This window comes from Oryctolagus cuniculus, chromosome 13 (genome assembly GCF_964237555.1).
Source record: "Oryctolagus cuniculus chromosome 13, mOryCun1.1, whole genome shotgun sequence".
NCBI classification, from domain to species: Eukaryota; Metazoa; Chordata; class Mammalia; order Lagomorpha; family Leporidae; genus Oryctolagus; species Oryctolagus cuniculus.
Window position 1 is genome coordinate 46,545,634 of NC_091444.1, and position 25,907 is coordinate 46,571,540.

The following is a 25,907-nucleotide window of genomic DNA, read 5'->3' on the forward strand; positions in this document are numbered from 1 at the left end:
CACAGGACCCTGCGCTGTTCTTTTGTCTGCTCGGCCCTCCCCGGGTTTGCTGCTGGTTCTTCCTGGGTTGGCTACCAACCCTTCCACCTCCATGGAAGGGCGGTTCCCCCTGCCACTTTCCCCACTTCCACGGGGGAGCAGCACACCACTGGCTGGCTCTCTCGGGGGCTGCACAGGTGTTCCTTCAGATAGATGTTCCTGGTGCATGTTGTCTCTCTCCTCCTTTATAGTCCTCTTCCACCAATCCCAACTCTGCTACCCACACGCCGAGTACACTGCTCTCCTCCAATCAGGAGCAGGTCCTACAGTTTATTGGTTGAACTGGAGGCAGCTGTGTAGAAGCTGTTTCCTCCTCTCCCAGCGCTATATTGTGGGAGAGCAGATGCATAGAATAAGTCTTAATTCCAGTAACTTAGTCTAGTCCGAGTTGCTCCCAGTTGCTCCCCACAGAACCCGGCGCCCATGTGGGATGGCGGTGCCACAGGGGGAGGATTAACCAAGTGAGCCACAGCGCTGGCCCCTATTTATTTGAAATCCAGAGTTATACACAGAGAGAAGGAGAGGCAGAGAGAAAGAAGTCTTCCATCTGTTGGTTCACTCCCCAACTGGCCACAACGGCTGGAGCTGTGCCTATCCAAAGCCAGGAGCCAGGAGCTTCCTCCAGGTCTTCCCATGCAGGTGCAGGGGCCCAAGGACTTGGGCCATCTTCCACTGCTTTCCCAGGCCATAGCAGAGAGCTGGATTGGAAAAGGAGCAGCTGGGACTTTTACCAGTGTCTGCATGGGATGCCAGCACTCCAAGTGGCAGCTTTACTTGCTATGCCACAGTGCCACCCCAGGAACTCTTAATATATATGTTTTGTTTTGTTACAGAATGTTTGCTTGTGTTTATCTAATTTCTATTTATTAATGTTTTTGTCAAAGTCTCCTTGTAGCCTCTTCCTTGGGAACATTGATGGATTTGCTAGTGAACTGTTATTGATTACTTTATGCAACATAGTGCTAATTATTAACCTTCTTTAGCCATAATCCTACATATTTACTATATAGCAGTACTTTTTTTTTTTAAGTGGTTGGATTTTTAAAAATTTCCCTCCAGCTTTGTTGTGGAGAAATTGACAAAGGAAACCTATATACGTTTAGGAATCACACCATGATGATTTGTTATACACACACATTGTGAAATAATCACTGCAGTTACCACCTGTGTATCTGTATGTAGACAGGTGAGAACAAGTTCAGCACAGTATTATTAAAGAAATTCTGAACCTTTAAATTAACCAAGCACTTAGCTATTCTGGCATTAACTTTACAGTGTGAAAAGTCTGTACAGACGGCTCATTCTTAAAGGAGAAACAGTGTCATCTTACCTTCTTGACTTCATGTATCAAAACCTCAAAATAGATAAATCAGCCAAGAATACATCTGTGGTATACTCTTGGTGACATCCAGTAGGAACCCTGCTAGCTGAATGACATATCTGAGACCCTAATCAACATTTTCAGCTGCATTGGTGAAAGGAATTCTGGGTGATTTGGGGGATGTTGATAAGCAACCTCTTCATTAGGGTGAGGCTTTATTTTAAGACTGCATCAAGTGGGCCAGAGCCGTGGCTCAGTAGGCTAATCCTCCGCCTGCGGCGCCAGCACCCCGGGTTCTAGTCCCAGTTGGGGCACTGGATTCTGTCCTGGTTGCTCCTCTTCCAGTCCAGCTCTCTGCTGTGGCCCGGGAGTGCAGTGGAGGATGGCCCAAGTGCCTTAGCGGCCATTTGGGGGATGAGCCAATGGAAAAAGGAAGATCTTTCTCTCTGTCTCACTGTCTAACTCTGCCTGTCAAAAATAAAAATCAAGTGAAGTTTAGAATTCTGTATCCATTATTAGAATGCTGTTATTGTATCGCAGCAGAATGTTGAACATTGATTCTTTGCCATTTTTTTGTTTTTATAGATGTTCGAAGAAGAACAATTTATGAGTATCACCGAGTAGAGCTTCAAATGTCAAAAATTACCAACATTTCTGCTGTGGAAATGACCCCATTACCTAGTAAGTTAATATGTGAATATGGTTAGTTGGCCAAAATGTTTGACAAGTTTAATAATCTGTTCAGTAATTATAATGTTAATGTTAATCATGCAAAGGTACTTCAAAGAGTTTGTAGAAATAGAATAAGATTTAAGAGTTCATTTGGGTGCAAAAGCTTTTTGATACAATTTTTTTTAATACATGGAAAATACAGTTCAAAAATGTTTGGCCCCAAAATGAACTCATAGTTTTAATCCATTTTCCACACACTTTTGGGAGTATCCTCATAGAATTGTAATTGCATTCAACATGCATAGGTGTTTTGATCCAGAGTGTATGTGGGGACAGGTGGTGATTTTTATTTTGGTTGAGCAATCCTTTTTCCCTGCACATCGCCAATTAGTCTTGAAATGGTCTCTCTTATTTCCTAGCATGTCTCCAGTTTAATGGTTGTGGCCCCTGTGTGTCCTCTCAGATTGGCTTCAACTGCAGTTGGTGTAGTAAACTTCAAAGGTAAAAAATAATAGAAGAAAAATTTTCAAAAGACTTGTTGTCTCTGCTCCCACTGAATTTTAGGTGTATGCCAAGTATGTAGACTATGTATAATTAACAAGTGTATATATGTAAAAAATGCACACGCACCCACACCCATGAAGAGGAAAAATAGTGCTCAAAATGACAAAGAACCTTGATAGCCAATGAAATAATCTAAAATATATTTAGAATTCTCTGTGGGGCTTAGCACATATGATGGTGTAGTTGATGAGTCTCAATTGATGACTTGGTCCACATCCTACAGAAAGCATGGACTCAGCCATCTGTTCTACAGCAAGGATAGGTAATAATCATCACATGCATTTTCTTAGAGAATTCCTGGACAGTATCTCGAGGTTATCAGCCAATAGTAAAGACACACTACCTGAACTTTACATAAACTGACCTTGTACTTCTGGCCTCACATTGTAACTATTTGGAAACCTGAGCTGGGTAAGCTGCTGCTGTCAAGTTTACTGAGTTTCATGAGTGGCAGAGTATGTTTCTGTTCCTAGAGATTTTCAAGGGCTGAATGCTCATTTGTGGGAAATGCAGGATGAAGACTTGCAAGTGTGTTTTGTTATTTATTCAGCCATTTTGTGCCAGAGCTCTGTCCCAGGCGCTGGAAGCACACAGTGAATAGTGCCGTTAATGTGATCCCAGCCCGCCATGGGGTTTATACTGCAGCTGGGAGAAAGTCTCCCACTCGTCCTTTGAGCCTGCAAGAGATCGGCTTCCTCCCCAGGTGGAAAACCAGATGCTGGTGTTGATACTCAAGGAAGGCTGCGGCAGCACTTCCGGGGGCGTCAGCACTGTGTGCACACTCGCCTTCTGGCTGCAGCCTGGTTTGTAATGATAAAGACATGTTCAGGAATATTTTAGACCTTACTGAAGAACAGAAAAACAGAATGCCAACTCCTTGACAGCAAGTTTTAGGAAACTTGATAACTCACAAACATTAGTACAACCACTGCAGTATTGTGGCTAGAACATTATTGACGATAATCAAGGTTTCATTTTCCACTTAGAGTGATTTCAGTGATTTCCTTAATAAAATGAATTTCGAATAGTGAAAAAGCAAATGGGCAATTAGCATTTTTTTAAAAAGAGTTTTTATTAATATAAAGAGAAAGATTTCATGTCTTTCAAAGATAACAGTTCTGGGACCGGCTCTGTGGTGTAGCAGGTTAAGCCGCCACCTGTAGTGCCAACATCCCAAATGGGTGCTGGTTCAACACTCGGCTGCTCCACTTCCTATCCAGCTCTCTGTCATGGTCTGGGAGAGCAGTGGAAGATGACCCAAGTGCTTGGGCCCCTGCACCCAAGTGGGAGACCTGGAGGAAGCTCCTGGCTCCTGGCTTCGGGTTGACATAGCTCAGGCCGTTGAGGCCATCTGGGGAGTGAACCAGCAGATGGAAGACCTCTCTCTCTCCCTCTCCCTCTCCCTCTCCTTCTCCTTCTTTCTCTCTTTCTCTCTCTCTCTGCCTCTCTCCTTCTCTCTGTGTATAACTCTGACTTTCAAATAAAATAAATGAAATCTTCAAAAAAAGAGAGATAACAGTTCTAAGAATGTAAGGATACTTGCCTTCCTCCCTCCTTCCTTATTTTCTTTTAAATTTTTGTGATAACATACTTTAAATTTATTTTATAATCACGGGATTACTACTCCATTAACTAAAGTGATCAACAAGTAAAACATAGAAAGACTGCTGTTCCACAGGAATGTAGCCAAGGGCTATAAACAATAGTCAAGTCATAAGATGCCAATTTCACCCTTATATATTCATTTTTTTTGTCAAAGTACATTTTAACTTAGTAATATACCCAGAGTGAGAAGAATTGCTAAAAACCAGAGACTTAGGGTTATTTTTATGTGTATTTCACTATGATTCCATAAAGATTACATGCGTAACAGAAGTTACTCAGTCTATTTATATTTAACAAAAGGAAGCAAGTAGCATTCGAGCGCTCACATATGTTTAAGTGACACTAAGTTCAGAAATAAGAGTTGTCCAGAACAACTAAGGAGAAGGCCGTGGTTTGGCCTTCTTCAGACTTTCTTCAAGATGCAGTTTAGTGCTCGCCTCTGCAGCTGTGAGAGTTGTCTCCCCGCCTCTGTTGTTAGCAGTTAGCATAGGGCCTGTGGGCACTGCTTCACTTACCTGACCGCCTTTGCCAGGCTCTAGGTAGGGTAAGGTGAGGACCATAGCAACTTGTCCTAAGTCTCCGTGGCCTAAGAATGTACCTGGTACTTGGAGGAATGAATGAATTGTGATTAGTTTCTCTGTGATGCAGTTTCCCAGGATGAAGGACATCCAGGGTTAAACTCGGGAGAGTCCTAGGAAAACCAGGTAGAGCAGACCACTCTAGCCAGAGTACAATTAAGATGACCCCCCAACTGAAATAACGTTATGGTAACTGAAAACTGTTGCATTCACGGTTTTATAATTTATATGTAATTTATATTTTGGAGGAAAGAGTATGTTTAAATTTCCAAATAAGCCATTTTGGCAGTCAGAACATATCTGTTAAAATCTGCTTCTGTTAATATTTTTGCTTTATTGGGAGCTTTTTTGCTGGACCTCATGACAGGGAATTTCTAGATATTCCATTCCACAACATTTTTGCAGCACAGGAAACTAAGATTTGTGGAAGCTAAGTTATTTGTGCAAGGTTTCATAACTTATAAGTGATATCTTTGGAACTGAACCTCAATCTGTGTGACTTTTAGCTTTTGATCGTTGTATCTGTTGGCTTTACACCTGCCAGGGGTTACCCATGCATTAAACAAACTCATATTCATTGCTTGCTAGGAAATAGTAGAGGTACTACTGGGAAAATGAATCTTTTCTTACTTGATGCTGCAGAAAAGTGACATGGTTTTCAAATTGCCATGAGAGGAACGCAGAGAAGGCAATGCAGCCTGAGACTTTTGCATGCGATTGAAAACATAGGTTTTTTTTTTTTTTTTTTTTTTTTAGAGTAAATGGAGAAAGCAAGTAGTTTGTGGCAAAGATGGCTAAATAATGAAGCCAGTTTGAATCTGTGTGTACTAATGAGCTGCTTTTTTCTGTTGAGACCATCATTATTTGTCTTACCCGAGAGGCAATTACCTGAATTGGATGTCTGAAATGTAACTTATGCAGGAATAGTTCTGGAAATACATTTAAATAAACTGTAAGGATATTTAATAAATATGTGTACTTAGAGAAAAGGTGAGTGGAGAAAAGCAGGATGGTGATGCACACGAATGACAGGTACATCCATCACCGAACACACCTAAAAAACTCTGCCTTTTCTGCATGTTACTGTCAGGTGTTTTGTTGAATTCCAAACACTGATTTAAAACTTGGATTTATTTTTAATTCTTCAGCAGCCCAGTTACGTACATATCAAAACATGTTTAATTGCCGTGAGTATGGCTCACTGCACTTTTGTTCAACTTAATTTTGCACTGCATTTTGTTAATTCCTCCTTAGATCTGTGAGTGTCAAAACTTTGCAGTCCTTTCTGGCAGAATTTCCCTAGATTTCAGAGCTTTTGTGAAAAATTCTACAAATTAAGAGAAATCTTATCCTAAGCAGCACAAAAATCACCCCTCAGTGTGTTTTCCTTTCATCCAACATTCTTGCTTGCTTCTGTGTGTTCATTTATTCTAGCATAATTATCTCTTGGGAGAAGTTATTGAATGTTCAAAAGATAAGGTAATTTTAATTGGCTTGTTTATTTCCTTTAATTCCCATTTTTCAGGGAGCAAAAAGCTAAGGGAAAATGTTTGTAAAAGTTTGTCTAAGGTCTGAGAGAATTTGAATTACAGGGACATACAATGAGATCCATATTTGAAAGTGCTCACCAAAAATACTTGACCTGTTTTCTGTATACGAGTGCTTTGTTTCCTCGCCGCAAGTTGGGAGGACCCACATCAATTACTTTCAACTATACTGTATGTCGTTACTCATTCAACAGAAGTTTTTGAGTGTCTCTGTTCAAGTTGCTATGTGACTTGTAGACTCTGTAGTGAGAGAGGAGACAAAATCATTTCCTTAAGATAACTTACATTTTTAGAATTGGGATGTAGATTTTAGAAAAATATAGGCAATAGTGTTAGTAGCAATGAGTACAATGGCAAGAGAAATTAGCAGACAATCTAAGAAGAAGCATACCAAAATTGATAAAAAATAACATGAGCTGATTTATTGGTATTATTTTTAACCAATCTTGCCCTTTTGAAGAATCCTTGGTTTGAACAGCCATCATCATCCAAAAGTTTGTTTTTTTTAATTGAAAATATATTCTGGCTCTTAAAATATTCATTTGTTCGTTCGTTTACTTAATAATGTACTGAATACTTCCCACAAGCCAGGCACTGACTTCAACAATGAGGGGTTAGAACAACAATCAAGTATTAATCCAAGCCAAGTGCTCACAGAGGTTGGCATTTAGCTTAATAAGCTAGAAAATAAAGAATTAATAATTAAACAGAAAGTCAGATGGTGATGAGTGATATACTGAATTTGAAAGAGCCAGTAGTTGGGGCAAGCGTTGTAGCACAGCCAGCTCAGTTGCCACGTGGGACACTTGCATTCCATGGTGGAGTCTCTGGTTGTTGCCAGCATTTGGATAATGAACCAGCGATGGAAGATTCTCTCTCTCTCTCTCTCTCTCCCCCCCTCTCTCCCCCCCCACCCCATCGTACTTTCAAATAAATAAATGAATCTCAAAAAATAAATAAGAGAACCAAATGTGTTAAAAAAAACACACACACACACAGTAAAAACAAGTTAGTAGTTGTTTTGATTGGATAGCCAGCAGGGATTCTAGGAAAAGGTAACAGTTAAACTAGGCTCTTAATGATCAGGAGCCAGCTATTGCAGAGAAAGCAAAGAGTATTTCAAACTGAGTGGCAAGTGCAATGGCCCTGTGGTGGGTTCAGGCTAAGGAAAGAAGTTCAGTGAGGTGAGGGTATTGTGAGCTGGACAAGGAGGGAGGGCTGGCATTACGTGAAGTCAGAATGTAGCCAAGTGCTGGGACACGGTGGCTTTGTAAGAAAGGGTATTATTGTAAGGATAATGGGAAACCTTTAGATTTTAAAACTTAAGCAAAGGAATGGTGTGGTTTTATAATATTTTAAAAATATAATTCCAGCTTCCCCAAGAATAGATTTGTTTGTTTCTTCGTGGGACCTGGGCTAAAATGAAACTGAAAAGAATAGTTGGGAATATGTTCAATAGTATATAGGAGGGACACAGATGATAATTATGGATGTCATAAGAGATGAATGGATGCAAGGTATATTTTGGAAAGAGATAAATTACTTACTATTGAATTAGAAAGAAGAAAAGATATCAATAAAGGATACTTCTTAGTTTTTTGTTTCAGCAATTTGGTGGATGATAATACTTGTCTTTTGAGATGGGTCAGATGATACAAGAGACTAGGGTACAGAGAAATAGAGTTTGATTTGGGACAAGTTAAGTCTGAGCCTTGAAATGGAAACATTCAATAAGAAAAGGCTATGCCTGGAGTTTCAGATTGGAGAGTCATTATGTAGCTAGTGTTTAAATGCATGGAGCTGAATGAGATCAGCTATAGAGAGAGTGTGACTTGGAAATAGCCTAACAGATCCCAGGAACTAGCCTTGAGCTTGGCATGATGAGGTATGATGCTAATTTTCCATTACATAATGTTATTTCATAGGTATATTCATATAAATGTCTATTTGTAGAGACTGAGAGTAACCATGAAACGATACATGAGAGGATAGCAAAAATATCTGTCATCAGGGAAACTTGAGTGAACAGTGACAAGCATGCAAATGCTATTTTCATTATGGACTCCTTTATATGCACTGAATCTTTGCCACTCATAATTGAAGATGGGAGTAACCAGCAAAGGAGAAAGAACATAGGCTCCTTTATGGAATAGAGGTGCCGTTTTACTTATTTTAGTGTCTTCCATAGTAAATAAGTCTACGCAGTGCCTGGACTAGTATAGGTATCCCAAACTTAAAGTTGGACTAAATTATGCAGATAGTTGAGGCCAGAAGTTTCCGTTTAACTGGGAATTCAAACTGCCCATTTTGGTTATTACTGTCCATTGCTATAGAAAGAACTAAATTATGTCATGGTATAACATGTCAGCAGTCACAATTAAGCATGATAAACACTCACTTAATCTCATGATGTTTGTCTCTTGGTGCTTTCCTTTTAAAAAATATTTTGCATCTTAGATTTTCTGAGAGCCAAAGTGATAAGATTTGTACTGCTCAAAATTTGGAAATAAATATATTCCATGTGTCCATCCAATTAAAGAATAAGCAGAATAGGAACAGTCATGTCGATAGTAAAGCTGTGTATTTGCAGAAGAGTAGTGCAATATGTTGATTTCAGAAGTATGAGGCGATGCAAAGATATCTCCTCACGACTTCTCAACATTGTTTTTGGATCTGTTTATTTCTGTTGCATTTCCCTGAGTATACTCTATAACTGGCTGTTATTTTCCACTGGACTCCTTTGCAACAGGAAGAGAAACAGAAGGAAAGAATCATATATCCTTTATTAAAAAAATTGGAAAAACGTCTAAAGTCCAAAATACTGGCTAATAATTCATTAACAATATGATGTATATTATCAGCAAAATTCATTAAGAGTATAAGAATCTTTTCTTTACATAGGCACAGCTAATTTTTGAAAATAGAGTGTACTTACAACATATGCTAATTTAGCTTACAGAAATAAAACTCTGTAAGCCTGGGCATAGAAGGAGAGATGCAAAGAGCAAATTTAAATACCATGGCTGATCTCAGCCTTTCCCCTGTCTGTAATCCTGCGCTTCTGAGTGAGTCCCAGGGAAAGTGAACTTGCTTTTCTCCTTTGCTCTTGTGTCTGTGTGCCCCTTAGAGTGTGCACATTTACAGCACTGAGTGTGACAATAATGCTTAAAGAAACGGTCAATATATTTAATGCCACATGGTCCCCAAAGTAAACCAATAGCTTTACCTAAGTTGAGCTAAAGCCCCCTCCCCTATCCCTTACAATCCTTTCTGACAGTGCAGGAACAACTGGCATTATGAAGGGTCTATGTGTCAGACTATAACAAGGAAGTTCTTAGCATATTTTGGCTCTCTGATTTGTATCTTTTTCCTCAAATCGGCAATAATAAATTACCTATAGGTCTACTATTGGTGACAACACTAGTCCAAGTCCAAACTAAATGAGATTCTTTCTCTTGAGGGTATCATTTACTAAGTTAATTGGTCTGTCTGTGTCAGAAGGTACTTAACCTTGTTGCCAGCCAAGACTTAGGAGCAGCTAAGATTGAAAGAATGCTCCTGAATTATTTAAAGCAGTAAACATCCCAAGATCACTCTTAGGGGTTTTGTTTTGTGTTTTGAGATAAGTTGGACTTTATGCCTGGATGGATACCTAGCGGCTCAGCCAACAATTAGCAGATTGACGTTAGACAACGTAACAAAGGGGTTTGACTCTCTGCCCTGACATGTGAAACATATGTCATCTAGATATATTTTATCCTTATACTCTTTAAATCTGAATGACCTCAATATCAGTAGTTCTCAACTGTTAGTATTACTTAAAAGTTACCAGCAGGGCATGTTAAAAATGCAGATTCTTGTGCAGTTCACTGGAGCCCAGGGACTCAGCTTTGTGACAAACCTGTTTGGGGAATCCTGAGGGGGTTTGGGAAGAACAGATCAGATATGCTGATCTTGTCTGAGCTAAGAGGCATGTCGGCCTGCGGTGATTTAGCTAAAGTTGTTAAGAAACACCTACCCTTAATTTGAGATAGGCAAATATTGCAGAAAACAATTCTGTAGAGAAAATATTTACTGTTAAAATAATGAGTTAGTGGGCCGGCACCTGCGGCTCACTAGGCTAATCCTCTGCCTGCGGCGCCGGCACACTGGGTTCTAGTCCCAGTTAGGGCGCCGGATTCTGTCCCGGTTGCCCCTCTTCCAGGCCAGCTCTCTGCTATTGCCCAGGAGTGCAGTGGAGGATGGCCAAGTCCTTGTGTCCTGCACCCACATGGGAGACCAGGAGAAGCACCTGGCTCCTGGCTTCGGTGAGCTGCGGCCAGTGCACCACACTGATCCGAAGCCAGGAGCCAGGTGCTTCTTTTGGGGGGTGAATCAGTGGAAAGGAAGACCTTTCTCTCTGTCTCTCTCTCTCACTGTCCACTCTGCCTGTCCAAAAAAAAAAAAAAAAAATGAAGAGTTAATGAAATACAAATGAGCTTGAAAAAAGAAAGCAAGAAGTTTCTGGATAAACTAATATACTGTATGTAGTAAATAGGGAGATTTATAATGTTGCTAGTTAGTTAAAATCATTGAAATGCTTTTTATTTGAAAAAAAAAAAAAGAGGGGTGGTCGGCTCTGTGGTGTAGCAGGTAAAGCAGCCTCCTGAGATACCAGCATTCTGTATAGGCGCTGAGTCCTGTCTGCTCCACTTCCGATCTAATTCCCTGCTAATGTGCCAGGGAGGGCAGTGGAGGATGGTCCAAGTCCTTGGACCCCTGCACCCCATGTGGAAGACCTGGAAGAAGCTCCTGGCTCCTAGCTTCATATCAGCCCGTCTCCTGCCATTACAACCATTTGGGGAGTAGATCAGTGGATGAAAGATCTCTCTTCTCCCTCTCACTCTCTCCCTGTGACTCTGCCTTTCAAATAAATAATCTTAAAAAAAAAAAAAAAGATGAAGTATTGCTACCGAAGGTACTTCACTGTTTTGAAGGACTTACCACAGTTCTAGAAGAACCATACAGCCAAGATGATTAGTTTTGACCTGCAATGACTACATGAAGTAAATTGACTTTGAATTTATTTTAGTCCAAGACATTTTATCGTCAATCTTTTCAAATTTCAATAAAGATTCTTAGCATTTCTATTAGTTAGCTTCTCCCAAAATATTGTCCTTTAAGAATACAAAGTTTAAAATCTGTTTTTATCCTCCTTTTAAGCCTTGTTTTTATCCGTTACAGGAAAGCATTTTGAAGTAATTCCAATAGAGAGTACCTTTGAAAAGGTACTAGTAGCAGCATTTACTTTGGGAAATCTCTATGAGGTGGAAATTGGAAAAAAGAGAGTGTTACCATTTAATCATATCCCCATTTGCAAACTTTTGAGTTTTTATCACATGCATGTATTTCCTATAATAAGTCAATAATAGCAAAGCAAGTATTTGTAAAAGAAAGGAAATGGATATATGTATATAGGTGTTATATATAAGTAAATGGTTATCTTCTTAGAATTGTACCTATGAAATACATGAAATCTGTTCTGTTTATATTAATAGAAATAAAAAATAAATATATAGGACAATTCAGGTACTGTTCTCAGAGAAAAAAAATGTTGAGCTTTTTAGAAGCAGATAATTTTCAATGCCAAATGTATAGAATACATTCGTAAAAACAGTATTTGATAAACCTGCTTTTTGGATATAAACTGCAAAAAAAAAAAAAAAAAGTGTGGCTCTGTGTAGGTTCATCTCTATCTATTAATCATCTGTTTTACCTTTTGGCCTGTTTCTTTTGTCCACTGGGCTATCTTCCAACCTCTAAGAAGGGATAGGAATAAAGAACAGAAATCAATGTTCTTTTTTCTACACTATAAAGAAATTGGTGCCTAAGCCAAGTCTCCTGATAACCAAGTCCCACCTGAAATATCAGAACATTCTTTTTAAGTCGTTTGGATTTTCCAGTCAGTGAATGGTGTTTGCTTTCCATCTGAGCACCCCTTGGCAAGCTAGATATAAAATCTGTAGAATTATTTAGCACCCCATATGTTTATAGCTGCTTTTTCAAGATTATTCAAGTGATTTTAAAATTTTGTTTATATGTTAGGCAACTGTGGTGGCTGCATTTTATATACTTTCAACAAATTCTATCTAACAAGCATATCCAGAGTATCTTAAAATGAAGCATTTAGTACTAAATTATATATTACATTCCCTCAGCTTGCTTACACTAATAAGATAGTTCCCTTGAAAATAATTAAAACTTAATTGCCCAAGAATGAAATTGCATTTGTGCAACTTAAAAACTATATGTTCCAAATTATTGTAGAAAAAAATATCCTTCAAGGTCAAAGAAATAAAAATATAAAGACAGAAAATAAAATAAATAATTGGCATCTATTAAAAAATTGGCATGAATTTTGAATATTGAGAGAACCCAGATCAACAGTTTTATATGGAAAAGGCAGATGTTAGTGAAATGAAAAGACTTAATAAAACTAGTTCATTGCTTACTTATTATTTTTTACTGGGACTTTTATGTTAAAATATAGAAAAACATTCCAAATAAAACATATTCTTAACTACAACTATCTCTTCTCATATTTATGTAAGAAAAATTTAAATGTTATTAAGATACTTCCTGATTTTTCACCTTTTTGTTAAAATCTATCCCCAGAAATGTTAAACCATGACTATTTCCTATTTCTTGAAAGAAATATACTGCCTAAGTTCTTTATGATGTTTTCTAAATGCCAACAGGCTTCTTTTCTGTCAAAACCTGAGTCAAAGAAACAGTGTTCCTCATTGAAAATACCTGCCCGGAGTTGAGAGAAATTATATGCCAGGAATTCTGAAAACTGTCATTCATGGAGAAGTATCAGAAATCAGTAATTCAGCAATGCATATAATAACTCTGTAAAGTTTAATAGTCCTATTCTGAACATGTATCTTTTTATATAATCAAAGGTCTGGTCACGTTGGTAGACATTACTAGAGAAAGCAAAGAAAAAGATAATTCTGGATAAAAATGAGTTATTGGTTGAGTCAACATTAGCTTTCAAAGTTTCCTTCTCTGGTATGTTACAAAAAGAGGTTGACAGAGTCTGGATTAGTGAGAATTATTTCTCTCTCCTTCTTAGAGAGCCACTGTTTCTTTGACCTTAGCGCTTGCATTTTCCCTTCAATGACGATTTATAGTTGAGGGAGAACTATTTATCCTCTCCATGAATCATGACCATGGCCGCAACAGTTTCTAAAAGTAGGATCTCCTAAAAATATACAGATTTCACATCCTGGAAATAGTGTCTACCAAACACCAGAGAAGACCACTTGCACTGACCTGGGCTCTGGTCAAAATCAATCCACTCCCCTCTGCACCCCACTAACCTGTGGGATTATTTTATTCTTGCCCACATTTCCTTCTGCTACTATTCTGCTGCCCCTGAATCACAATAGCTTTGAGGAAAAGGACAGGGGGGTTGTTTTCAGGGTAGGAAAGCCTTGTACCTGAAGACACTGAAAATCATTATAATAGCTACATTTACTATATGCCACATGTCATAGGAAGACCGTTACTGTTCCTAAAGTCTGTTAATTCCATTGTTTCATTCAGTCCTTGCATTCACACAAAGAGATGAGCATTAGGATCCCTGCTTTATAAGTTAAGTAGGTAAGAATTAGGAAGGTTGAAAAAAACTTACCCAGGATCACAAATCCAGTCATTGGTCGAGCTGTGTTTTAAAATAAATTTTTTTGAAGGCTGATTGGTTGCGTAAAAGAAAGAAATGCTAGGAAGAATGTTTAGCACATGTAGATTTACTAAGCAAGTGCATGGGGTGGCCCTACAATCACATACACTCCATATCCATCATGAAAGGGAAAAAGCCCCTCACTGATCAACTAAAACATTTTTATTAGTTTATTTACACTAATATAGAGCTTGCTTTAAAAATAGTTGAGGTTATGTTCATGCGGAATGGGTGTTTAACAAGATGGAGGCCTCCTGGAAAAAAAAATTAAAACTAAGGATTGGGTGAATCAGGAAAATAGTACATGGAAATCGCATGGAAAATAAAATGATTTGTGAATGATCAGTTAAAATGACATGCACCAAAAACAAGGTATAATGAATTTGTTGTTCTGCATGAGACAGTCACACCTATGTCACTTTCTGCTGTGTTATTTTCTACTCATATGTCCGAAAGTGAAGCATAAATTGACCTCACCCTCACCCTCATGGGCCACACGCATGGTCTCTGAATAGAGAGAATTGGCAGCCCTTGTATGGACGGTTGCGGAATGCTTCTCTTAGTTTATTTTACTCCATTTGTTCTTTTTTCTTTTTCTTTCTTTCTTTTTGTTTCTCTTTCTCAGATAAAACAAGAGAGAGAGCAGGAAGTGGAGGCCAGGGAATGGATGGGAGGGCGGGTACAGTGGGAAGAATGACTATGTACATAATGTTGTATTTATGAAACACATACAAATTAAAAATAAATTTTAAAAAACTAAACAAATAAAACCTAGTGGCTAAGAAAAAAACCAATAAAACAAAATGATTATAAAAGGGGGGGTGCGGAGGGAGGGAGGGAGGACCGCTAGGCATTGTGGTGCAGCAATTAAGCTGCCACTTGGGATACCCTTATCAATATTGCAGGGCCTGGTTCAAGTCCCGGCTACCCAGTTCCAACCCTTCTTCCTGCTGATGTGCATCCTGGGAGGTAGTGAATGATGGCTCAAGGACTTGGGCCCCTACCACCCATGTTAGAGACCCAGATGGAATTCCTGGCTCCTGGATTCAGGCTGGCCCAGCCCTGGCTTTTACAGGCATTTGAGGAGTAAACCAGTGGATGGAAAATCTCTCTCTCTCTCTCTCTCTCTCTCTTTCTCTTTCTCTTTCTATCTTTCAACTAAATAAATACTTTTTTATTATTTAAAAAAAGTAATAATCCTATTTGATACTACCTAACAAGGGTAGGGAACCTTTTTTCTGCCAAGCCCTGCTTGAATCTGTATAACATCACTCATGTGCCATAAAAATTATTAACTTAAAAATTAACCTCCTGCAGATTTATTGAATTTCATGTCCCACCTGCAGTTGCCTTGTCAAAGCAGACCAAATGATTTATTTTTTGTCTTCATTTTTATTAATATAAAGAGAATAGATTTTATGTTATTGATAGATACAATTCTAATGCTTTAATGCCACTTCCCCCCCTTCTTTTACTTTTAATTTATGTTATAGTCATATGCTTAATGCGCTACTAAATAAAGAGTTCAACAGTACAAAGTGGAAAGACCACTGTTCACCAGGAATAGAGAAAAGGGCTATAAACACTAGTCACATCCCAAGATGTCACCTTTACTCATGTGAATTATCTTTTTTAGGTACTGCATATATATTAGCTACCACAAATTAGAGAAAATGTGATATTTGTCTTTTTAGACACCCAGATGATTTCACAGGCATTCTATGACCTGCAGACTGGAAGTTCCCCACCTCTGTTTGGTTAAAATACTTAAAGACACTTGTAATTTTACTATGCAAGCACCAACGTGGATTATCTAGAATAAAATATGCAAGAATACATACACAGATAGATTTACCAAAAACAAAACACAAAAGTTGACCAAAAAGCCTCACCAAAGCTGGAGAGACTGCACTGTGAAGTGTGAGAGTCAGATTGTCCTCTCAGTGCCACCTGCGCACATTTCCAGGACAAGCTTGCCTTTGCTGGTTGTCTCTGGGCCCACTTCCACCTGTGCCTCCTTTCTCTCTCACACATGGAAGCGTTTGCCCGTCGGTCACATGGTCACCTACCACACACCATTCTGGTATTCTGACTCTCCTCCAGTGCCTGCTACTGTCCAAGTTTTTATTGCATCCGGTATATTAAAACCTAAAGCAGAACTAGAATTTCTAGGTTAGTACAGTTATTTTCCATAATGGAACTCCTGTGACAGAAACCATATGGCCAGAAACCTGGCTCTTCGCTACCTGGATCTTCTTCAGAAGAAGAATTTGCCAGGTAAATGGAGGACATTATTAAATGCGTTAATCAATCAATTTTTTTAAAAAGGTAACATAGTTACAATAAGCTAGTTTAGAAACAATATGAACTATCTGGTTACCAGGGGGTTAATGAAGTAAATAGTGACTCTGGGATAAATAAACAATTCTGACAGGTGTTACCTAAAGGAAACAGAAAACCAATAAATGTCAAACTCACACAATATGGTTTGCACAGGAATAATAAGAAAGATCTTGATGGCATGGAGTTGGTGGATGCTGTGAGCTGAAGGGAAAGGACATGGAGATTCAGGTCCATAGGTACACTCCCCAGATGCTTGTACCGCATCTTGTGCTGTAAATGGATTTCTATATGGTCTCAAGGGATGTTTTCTGAAATAGTTTCGGGTTTATTAAAAGGAAATCTAAAGAAAAAAGAAATAGTTAAAAATGCTTCTGTTAACATAAGGCGACATTAACTGTATTTTATGAAGCAGAAAATTGCTTCACACCCGTATTCTTAAAAGCCTCCTTTGTTGCTGTCTTTAATAAGACATAGAACATTGGTACACATGAGCTGCATAAAACTCTAATAGAATTAGCATACAGTAATTTGATACTTTATATGCCTGACAAATCTGATGTAGAGTAAAGCAAGGGAATATCTAGAAGAAAGCACTGTTTTATGACCAGAACCCTTCCTTAAAGTAGAAAGAATATACCAAGGCCTTGTTGTACCCTACACAAGGACCCAGGCCTGGTCCGGGTTAGAAGCCTTCTCATCTTCCAAGTGAACTCACAGATTTATAATGAAGACAGTTTGGTAAAAAATTTTAAAGGAAAACAGCCTTTTCTCTTCTAAAGTCACTACTAAAATTATACAGTTCATTTTTAAGTGTTGACATTACAACTTACACTGCAAGAGGCAAGTTGAATTCAGCAATATACATATACACTTACACATATATGCATTTATGTCTGAACAACACATAGTATACAGCATATTTTATATATGTATTTAAAATTCTCAAGTGTGAGTTTTGAATACTAAAATAATCACTTGGTAAGATTGCAGCAAACTCTGTTATCTCTTACAGAAGTCTTTCCACCAGAAAATCAAGTTATTTCTATTTGAAACAGTCACTCTTTTTTTTAAAAGATTTATTTATTTGAAAGTCAGAATTACACAGAGAGAGGAGAGGCAGAGACAGAGACAGAGACAGAGATCTTCCATCTGATGGTTTACTCCCAATCCCACAACAGCCAGAGCTGTGCTGACCCAAAGCCAGGAGCCAAGGGTTTGTTCTGGGTCTCCCACCTGGATGCAAGGGCCCAAGGACTTGACCCATCTTCTACTGTTTTCCCAGGCCATAGCAGAGAGCTGGATCAGAAGTGGAGCAGCCGGGTCTTGAACCAGCGCCCATATGGGATGCCGGCGCTTCAGGCCAGGGCGTTAACCCGCTGCGCCAAGCGCTGGCCCCTGAAACAGTCACTCTTAACAATTTAAAAGATGAAGGTGAATTTGCCATTACCTATAAATAGGAATGGATGTCAAAATGAAGTGGAATTATAATAATAAAGTAATATACCAGTTTCAAGTTGAATTGTTAATCTCAAGCAGACTATCACATATATATAAAAAGATATTCCAGCTAATTGGCATCTTAGGAAAGTCGCCTCTCAAATATACTACCTGTTGAAGAATATGGAAATACATTATGGAGACATCATTAAACAGAAGTCTTTGGAGAGACAGTGCTGAGGTGATCATAATGAGAGTTGTTTGGTTACTGTTATCTGGCATTATGCTACCTTACATTGCATCTTCTGGGAACATACAAAGAGAAAAATTTGCTTCTCTTCTTATAGAGATCTGTCAGTGTTATAGGATCCTATTGTAAATAAGCTCACGGTACTTGTTGGAAGGATTTAATCACATTATAAAATATAATGGTAACAAGTCTGTATCAATTAATAGGATGACACATACAAATAGGTTAACAAAATGCTTTTGACCGTTTCTCTTCTTAAGGAGGAGACGCATTTTTGAAAAGCACAACCAGTGCAGAAGAGATTAGAGTACATTGCATTGTGGACCCTCCATGGTTGAGGGTTTGCAGCCAAGACCTTCCATCTCTTCCTTATCCCCTACGGCTCCTTCAAGCAGGCATTGAGAGCCTCTGCAAAGCCAAACCGTGAACTCTGGCCAGAGCTGGACATCCCTGATGAACACATGCTTTCCTGGTGTCTGACCTTCCTAATCCACACAGTCCTCCTTGCTGCCGGTCAGGCCCAAGGACAGAGATCAGCTCTAATAGGAAACACTCTGTGCCTTGGGCCGCCATGGGGTGGGAAGGGGAGGCACACCCCTTTCTTTCTCACAGACAGTGCACTCATTGCTCCTGCTGAAGATGGGACAGTGGGAACATTCTCTTGGATCATTTTAGTCTTTTTCAATCTGTTTGCAGTTCAAAATGGGAATAAAGAAAAGTTCATACTAGAGTGTCTGAGGAGCTGGAAACACCATCTCTGTGGAGACGTCTGTATAGTAATGAGATGATGGGCGCCTCAAAGGGATTGCTCGTGGCTTTCCCGAGTCCAACTCTGCTATCCTGGCAGAACGAGGCGAGTTGCTTCATGCATTGCTGGTGTTTCAGAGGGGACAGCCCACTCTGAAAGAGCAGGAGCCACTAATAGGAGCCCAGCTGAATAAAAATTTATGGGCGACACGAGAGCATTTTACTAAGGCTCAGCACACCTAAGCCCCTATGACTACATTCCTTTCTCTGAGCCAACAGCAAAGCAAAAGTTGCAGCTCTCTTCTCTTCTCTTTAATGCATTTGAAGGTGCTGTTTAAGTATAACATTTGGTGTAAAGACAGGACTTCTTTTAAAGGGTGTTAAAAACTGGAATCCTGAGTTTTCCAGTATTTTTATTTATTACTGAGTGTTTGCTTCAGTGGCTCGCAGCCATAGGGAGGAATCTTTTCCTTTTTCATCTTTCTTTCCTGGAAGACTGAACTCTCACTTTTTTCTACCAAAACAGTAAAGTTGGATGCTAACAAAGAACTTTTAGATTCTGAAAGAATGCATCCATCTAAAAGTGAGGATTTCTCCTGTGTTGTAACCCTGACTTTTGTGGCTAAAGAAGCTGAGATCCTGCTCAGGACTTGGAGGATACAAGGGTACTTCAACAAGTTTGTCAGAAGCAGAATTAAAATGTTTGTTTTGTTGTAAAAAAGAAAAAATTTGACACTCACACATATGGGGGTGGACAGTGCATGATTTTCATGCATGGATTTCAAAAAACTATTTGTACTCAAAAAATACACCTGCTAATCGAATTTTCCAGGAACATTGTGAAGTAGCCTCATGTTATGTAGGCTTTCCACTGTAGATCAGCTTACAATATATATTTTCCCCAACCTGCTGGTTGCTATGGAGGGCACAAAAATAGAATATAAATTTGTTGAGCACCTGCTATGTCAAACACCAAAAGAATGTTTCATCTCTCTGATTTAATTGGCACCAAAGCCTAGCCAAGATAGATTCTACAGTCCCCATTTTGCAGAAACTGAGTCTCCAGTGAAAATATTCCCTCGATTCCACCTAGGAATCTCCAACATGAACATGCCAAGGGTCTCAGCAGATGGTTGATATGCAGCTCTAAAGTTCATTCTCTTTCCAGTAAGTCATGCAACCCCAAGATTTTGCAATGGGAATAATGGTGAATAATATTGCCAAGTTGGGGTGAGGATTATATAACTGACAGTTGGTAAACAGTGTTCATGTCTGTCACATGCTCAAACAAGCATCAGCAACCTCCGCATTTCCCCTTTCTCCTTCCCATTACAGGCATATTAGATTAGACTTTTTTTTTCTGAAAGTATTCCAGAACATGTTGAAAATTATTAACCAAGTCATTAATTATTAATTAAAGACTAGAGGCTCCATCATTCTTAGTGCCTAAATTTGCGAAGGGAATGAGGTATGGCAAGGTAGAATCCTCTTACCTGATGTGATACACTGTACCCTAAGATACCCTTTGGGTTAATAAAGTGATTTGTATTAGTGAAATGATTAGCTTTCCAACTCTCTAACATCATACCAGATCATATTTTGCATCTCTAAAGAAGGTTGTTAAGCATCTCAGTAATTCTTCTCTAGTCTAGTGAACTTGCTTGTTTTTGCCACATAATATCCAGCTCTGAGTTGATTTGTCAATTTATTTTTTGGTCATGTAAGTAAAACACTAGACAGGAAACATTTAGTGATCTGACTGTTTTCCCAAAGCCTCACTGTCTTGGGTTCTAACTTCTGGTCTCTTCAATCTGATACAATACAATGTTGACTAGAAGCAGTGAGTGGCCATTGTGTTGTGCTTTTGATCTTAGGAGAAAAACATTCAGTCTTGCACCATTACATAAGAGATTAGCTATAGATTATTCATGAGTATCCTTTATTATTTATGAGTATAGAATTTTAAGACCTCAGTAGTGAAGGGATCAAATTCAATAGAGTCCAAATAATTAAAACATGGTTAAATAGTAAATTTATTCCATGAATACAAATACAATTTGACTATAAAAATATATCAATCCAATTAGTAACACTAGTACTGAAGAACATTTGGTGATATTGATAGAAAAAATATTTGGTAAAATCTAGCATTCTTTCCTAAGTAAAAATATTAGGAGACTAAGATAGAATGGTAGTTAATAAATGCAATAATGCAATAAGTATTATTTCACAGTAACCTAAAAAAAAAGACTAAACACACAAAGACATTCCTATTAAGACTAGGAGGAAGGCAAGGATGTGCTCAAAACTACGATGTAACATGAGTCTTCAATTCTTCTTAGTAGACAAAGAAACACAAATGAGAGGTAGAACTGTTAGGAAGCAGAAACAAAAGTTAGCATTTATAAATAAAGAGATCTATTACAAAATAACCAATAATTTTCTGTGTTAGAATTAACCATTCAGAAAATGCAGCATTAAAAGTTTCTTAACAGTGGCAAAAATTGATAAATAGCGGTGTAGGCACGTAGACTAACAGCTGAATAAATGTTTTAAAGCGGACCGGCGCCATGGCTCACTAGGCTAATCCTCCGCCTTGCAGCACCGGCACACCGGGTTGTAGTCCCGGTCGGGGCGCTGGATTCTGTCCCGGTTGCCCCTCTTCCAGGCCAGCTCTCTGCTGTGGCCAGGGAGTGCAGTGGAGGATGGCCCAAGTGCTTGGGTCCTCCACCCCATGGGAGACCAGGAGAAGTACCTGGCTCCTGCCATCGGATCAGCGTGGTGCTCAGGCTGCAGCATGCTGGCCGCGGCGGCCATTGGAGGGTGAACCAACGGCAAAGGAAGACCTTTCTCTCTGTCTCTCTCTCTCTCACTGTCCACTCTGCCTGTCCAAAAATAAAAAAAATTAAAAAATAAAAAAAATGTTTTAAAGGATAGAAAACTAGAATACATTAAGATCTCAATTATTTCCACATCGATTCTATCAAATTCACAAAAGGATTATTATCTGGAACATGAGAATGTGATTATTAAAGTTACAGAGAATAAATAACTGTGACTATTCAAAAAAATGAAAAGATCAGTGATGAAGTGTTAGAACTTAAAGGTGTCACTCAGTTAGACATGATCCTGTGGCCCTTGGTTCTCTATCTGAAAAATACACACATTTTAAAATTTGGTTCTTCCTTCTTACCATATGCCAAAATAGATTTACAAGAGTTTAGAAAGTTACAGTGTAAAATAATAGGCTAACTAGGAGCGAATCTAGCAAATACCAAGTATTAAAATAGGATAGACCTTTCTCAGCAAAACAGCAAAGAAACACATCTTAAAGGTTGAAAAACTTCACTACATAAAAATACCAACTACTGTATAGCAAAATAAAAGTTATATTCAGAATTAAAATTACATACTTACGATATATTTAGCAGAAGCTTAATAATGTAGAAATCTTTTTTTTTTTTAGAAAAAGAGGATTAAGGTACATGTGTGGTACAATGGGGAAATGTACCATTTGAGATGCCCATGTCCCATATGAGAATGGCAGCTCAAGTCCCAACTCTGCCCTAATACAGCCTCCTCCTAGTGCATACTGGAAGGCAGCAGATAATGTCCCGAGTCCTTAAGTTCCTGCCACTCTTGTGAGAGGCCCTAAGGGAGTTTCTGGCTCGTGGCTTCAGCATCAACCAGACATGGCTATTGTAGACATTTGGAGAGAGTACTAGCAGATGGAAGATTTCTCTCTTCTCTGTCTCTCCCTCTCTCTATGTCACTCTGCCTTTCAAATAAATAAAACTTTTGAAAAGGAATAGCCCAAATGAATGAAGTCAAGAATATAGATGAGTATATAATTCAAAAATATAGAAATACACTTGGTCAATAAACATTTTTTAAAAGTCTAACCTCACCAGCAGTAGAAAGAATTCTAATTAAAACATGGTTTATCATCTTTAATCTAAATGCAAAGATGATGGTGTATATTTTTATAAAGTTTAAAATGTTGGTATTCTCATGTAGGTTAAATAAAATTGTGTAAGTCCATATAATAGAGTATATGCTATCCTTAAAAATGGTGTATCAAGAAATATTGAAAAAGACATGGGGAAATGCCAGCTATTAACTATGAGAAAGCAAGTATTACATGTTATAATTCCCATTGGATTAATATATGGATATAAGAAAATATACATTACATTAAAGACTAGGGAGAAAATAAAAGTAGCCATATCTTAGAATTGTAGTATACCTACTCTTTTTTTAAGATTTATTTATTATGTTTGAAAGAGCTACATAGAGAGAAGGAGAGGCAGAAAGAGATCTTTCATCTGCTGGTTCACACCCAAGATGTCCAGAACAGATGACAACTGTGCCTGGACCAGGCTGAAGCCAGTAGCTACATCCACATCTCCCACATGGGTGCAAGGGCCCAAGCACTTGGGCTGTCTTCCACTTCTCTTCCCAGGCCATTAGCAGGGAGCTGGATTGGAAGTGGAGCAGCCGGCACCAGAACCAGCACCCATGTAGGATGGTGGCATCACAGAAGAAGTTTACCCACTATACCACAACACCAGACCTGATACACCTTCTCTTAAGCAATATAAAGCACAGATATGATTGAAATTTTAAGCATTCTTTGAACAGTGGTTTTCAATCTGAGGATTAGAATTGAGGAAGGTCATAATACCACTTACTTAGTGGATACAGCCAGTGTTGAAATGAGTGGAACTGAATAGAAAATACATGCCTTATATAGATCTTTTCAAAAAAAAAAGAGAAAGGAGACATTGCAGCAACACTTTAGCTTTTTTTAAAGATTTTAGTTATTTATTTGAGAAGTAGAATTACAGACAATGAGAGGGAGAGAGGGGAAGAGACACCGAGAAAGATCTTCCATCCACTTGTTCACTCCCCAGATGGCTACAACAACCGGAGCTGAGCTGGGCCGAAGCCAGGAGCCAGGAGCTTCATCTGGGTATCCCACATGGATGCAGGGGCCCAAGCGCTTGGGACATCTTCCACTGCTTTCCCAGGCCAAAGCAGAGAGTTGGATCAATAGAGAATCAGCCAGAACTAGAACCAGTGCCCCCCTATAGGATGCCAGCACTGCAGGCAGAGGCTTGACCTACTGCACCACAGAGCTGGCCTCTCACTGTAGCCTTACATACATACACATGCACACACACACAACACACATACATATATATGCATATATATACGTATATGTAAAAGTCAAAACATTTGATATTAAATACATTTTACTGTAGTTTTTTTCTAAAAATGAAATTTTCTATTTTGCAATAAACAATTTTTGATAGAACTAGAGATTTCTGAAATCACATACTTTCTGTTGCTAATGCATTCACATCCACTTGATGTAGATGAAATAACACAGAACTAACAGTTGTTGAATTCAGATTTAATTATTTCTGCCTCTGCTGTTTTTTTAACAAATCAAAAAACGCAATATATAAGCAAAGAACTTAAACTTATGAAATTATAGCTGGTAGAATTCTCTGTAATGAAGGATTGTGTAAGTCAATGCAAAACCAAACTTGCTTCCTGACATTTGAAACAAAATGAACGCAACTGGAATAAGCCAGTCCCAAAAAGTCAAATATTATGTTTTGTCTTATTTGTAGTATTAGTATATAGAGAACATAGAAATTGTGTGGATATCATATCATTGTGTATATAGTATAACTGTTGCTTCATAGAATCATACTACGTAAGTGACAATATACTCTTATTTCCAACGTTAAACAAAAAATAGAGGAAATTGTGTGGATTCTTGGGACACTAGTAATGATTTGTTTTTAATTTGGGTGTTGGTTATGAGTATAACCGGAGAACCAAAATCCCATTTATCTGTACATTTATGTACTATTCTTGGTATGTATACTCTATTTCAATAAAGCATTTAAAAAGGAAAAAAGAAGATATTTGTGGGTGAGGAAAGATCATCAGTCTGATACGTCTTAGATCCTCTGTGAAGGAAATCATGCTATTGGAAAAATATGTAGATTTTTGAAAAGTTAAAATAAATAAATAAAGAACTTCATAGACTCCCTGAACCTGTTGCAGTCACCATCAGCATTTCTGCAACCATACTGGAGGCAAAGAGAAAAGTCAATGTGAATGCAAAAAAAGAACAATGAGCATTACTACGTCTTAAGTACTTGCTTAGTGCTTTGAATTGTCTTACCTCAATTCATCATCATACTTCCATGATGAAGACATTACTGTCATTGCTTCTTAAATTTGACATTTGGGTTAATCAACTTAATACAGGTTCTATATTAATATATAATCAATTTAATAAAGGTTATTTCATCAATAAAAACGTCATTTAAAATTCCCTAAGCCATCAATGCTTAAAAGTTAAATGGGGAGTAAAGATAAAAATTGGAGTAACTGTGGGAGTGGTATTGCAAGCAAGTCTCTTGAGTCAGATGGCCTTTAATTATTTCCAAAAGAGGGAATACTTCATTCTCTTGCCTCTTCTGGGGATTTTTAATGTAGATATAAAATAAATAGCAAAGCATCTAACAATCAAGGTAGACTTGCTGTTTCCTTGATTAAAATATGCTGCAAGTTAGCAGCTGCAGGCTATTACTAATTGCTTTGGCCCAGTATGTGTTAGCAGAGTGTCCAGTGTATCATTGACCATGTGCATCACAAGTCCGGCATGTGTTTCAGTTTATTCCTTTAATGCACTGAAAATTCCCAAAGAGGACATTTTTGTCAGCATCAGCAGTGATTTTTAATCAGAATGTTTTCGGAAAGGATTAGCCCTGAAAACGGGCTTACTGGTCCTTCACTGTCAACATCAACTCTTTCCTATCCTACATTCTCCAAAACTAAAAACTGTCACCTACTCTACATCAGTAGGAGACAGTCATAGGAAGAAAGACTCCAACATGAAAAGTTAATTACAAAAGTCATTTTCCTTGTTAAATTTTTAAAATTTTATCAGTAAAAGGATACAGACAGACAAAAGTAATGTAGATAGGGGCTGGCATTTAACCTAGTTATAATGACACCCAGGTCCTACATGGGGTGTGTACATTCAGGTCCTGAC

The 25,907-nt window shown here is 38.3% G+C and overlaps 1 protein-coding gene across 1 annotated transcript in view; it reads left to right on the forward strand.

Moving 5' to 3' along the window:
- Window positions 1-25,907, forward strand: part of PLXDC2 (plexin domain containing 2) — a 466,948-nt gene that overhangs the window by 374,022 nt on the left and 67,019 nt on the right. The window contains exons 8-9 of the mRNA XM_051821437.2: window positions 1,946-2,041; window positions 2,452-2,533. Coding sequence (XP_051677397.1) covers window positions 1,946-2,041; window positions 2,452-2,533 — 178 coding nt within the window. The remainder of the gene's footprint in view (window positions 1-1,945; window positions 2,042-2,451; window positions 2,534-25,907) is intronic.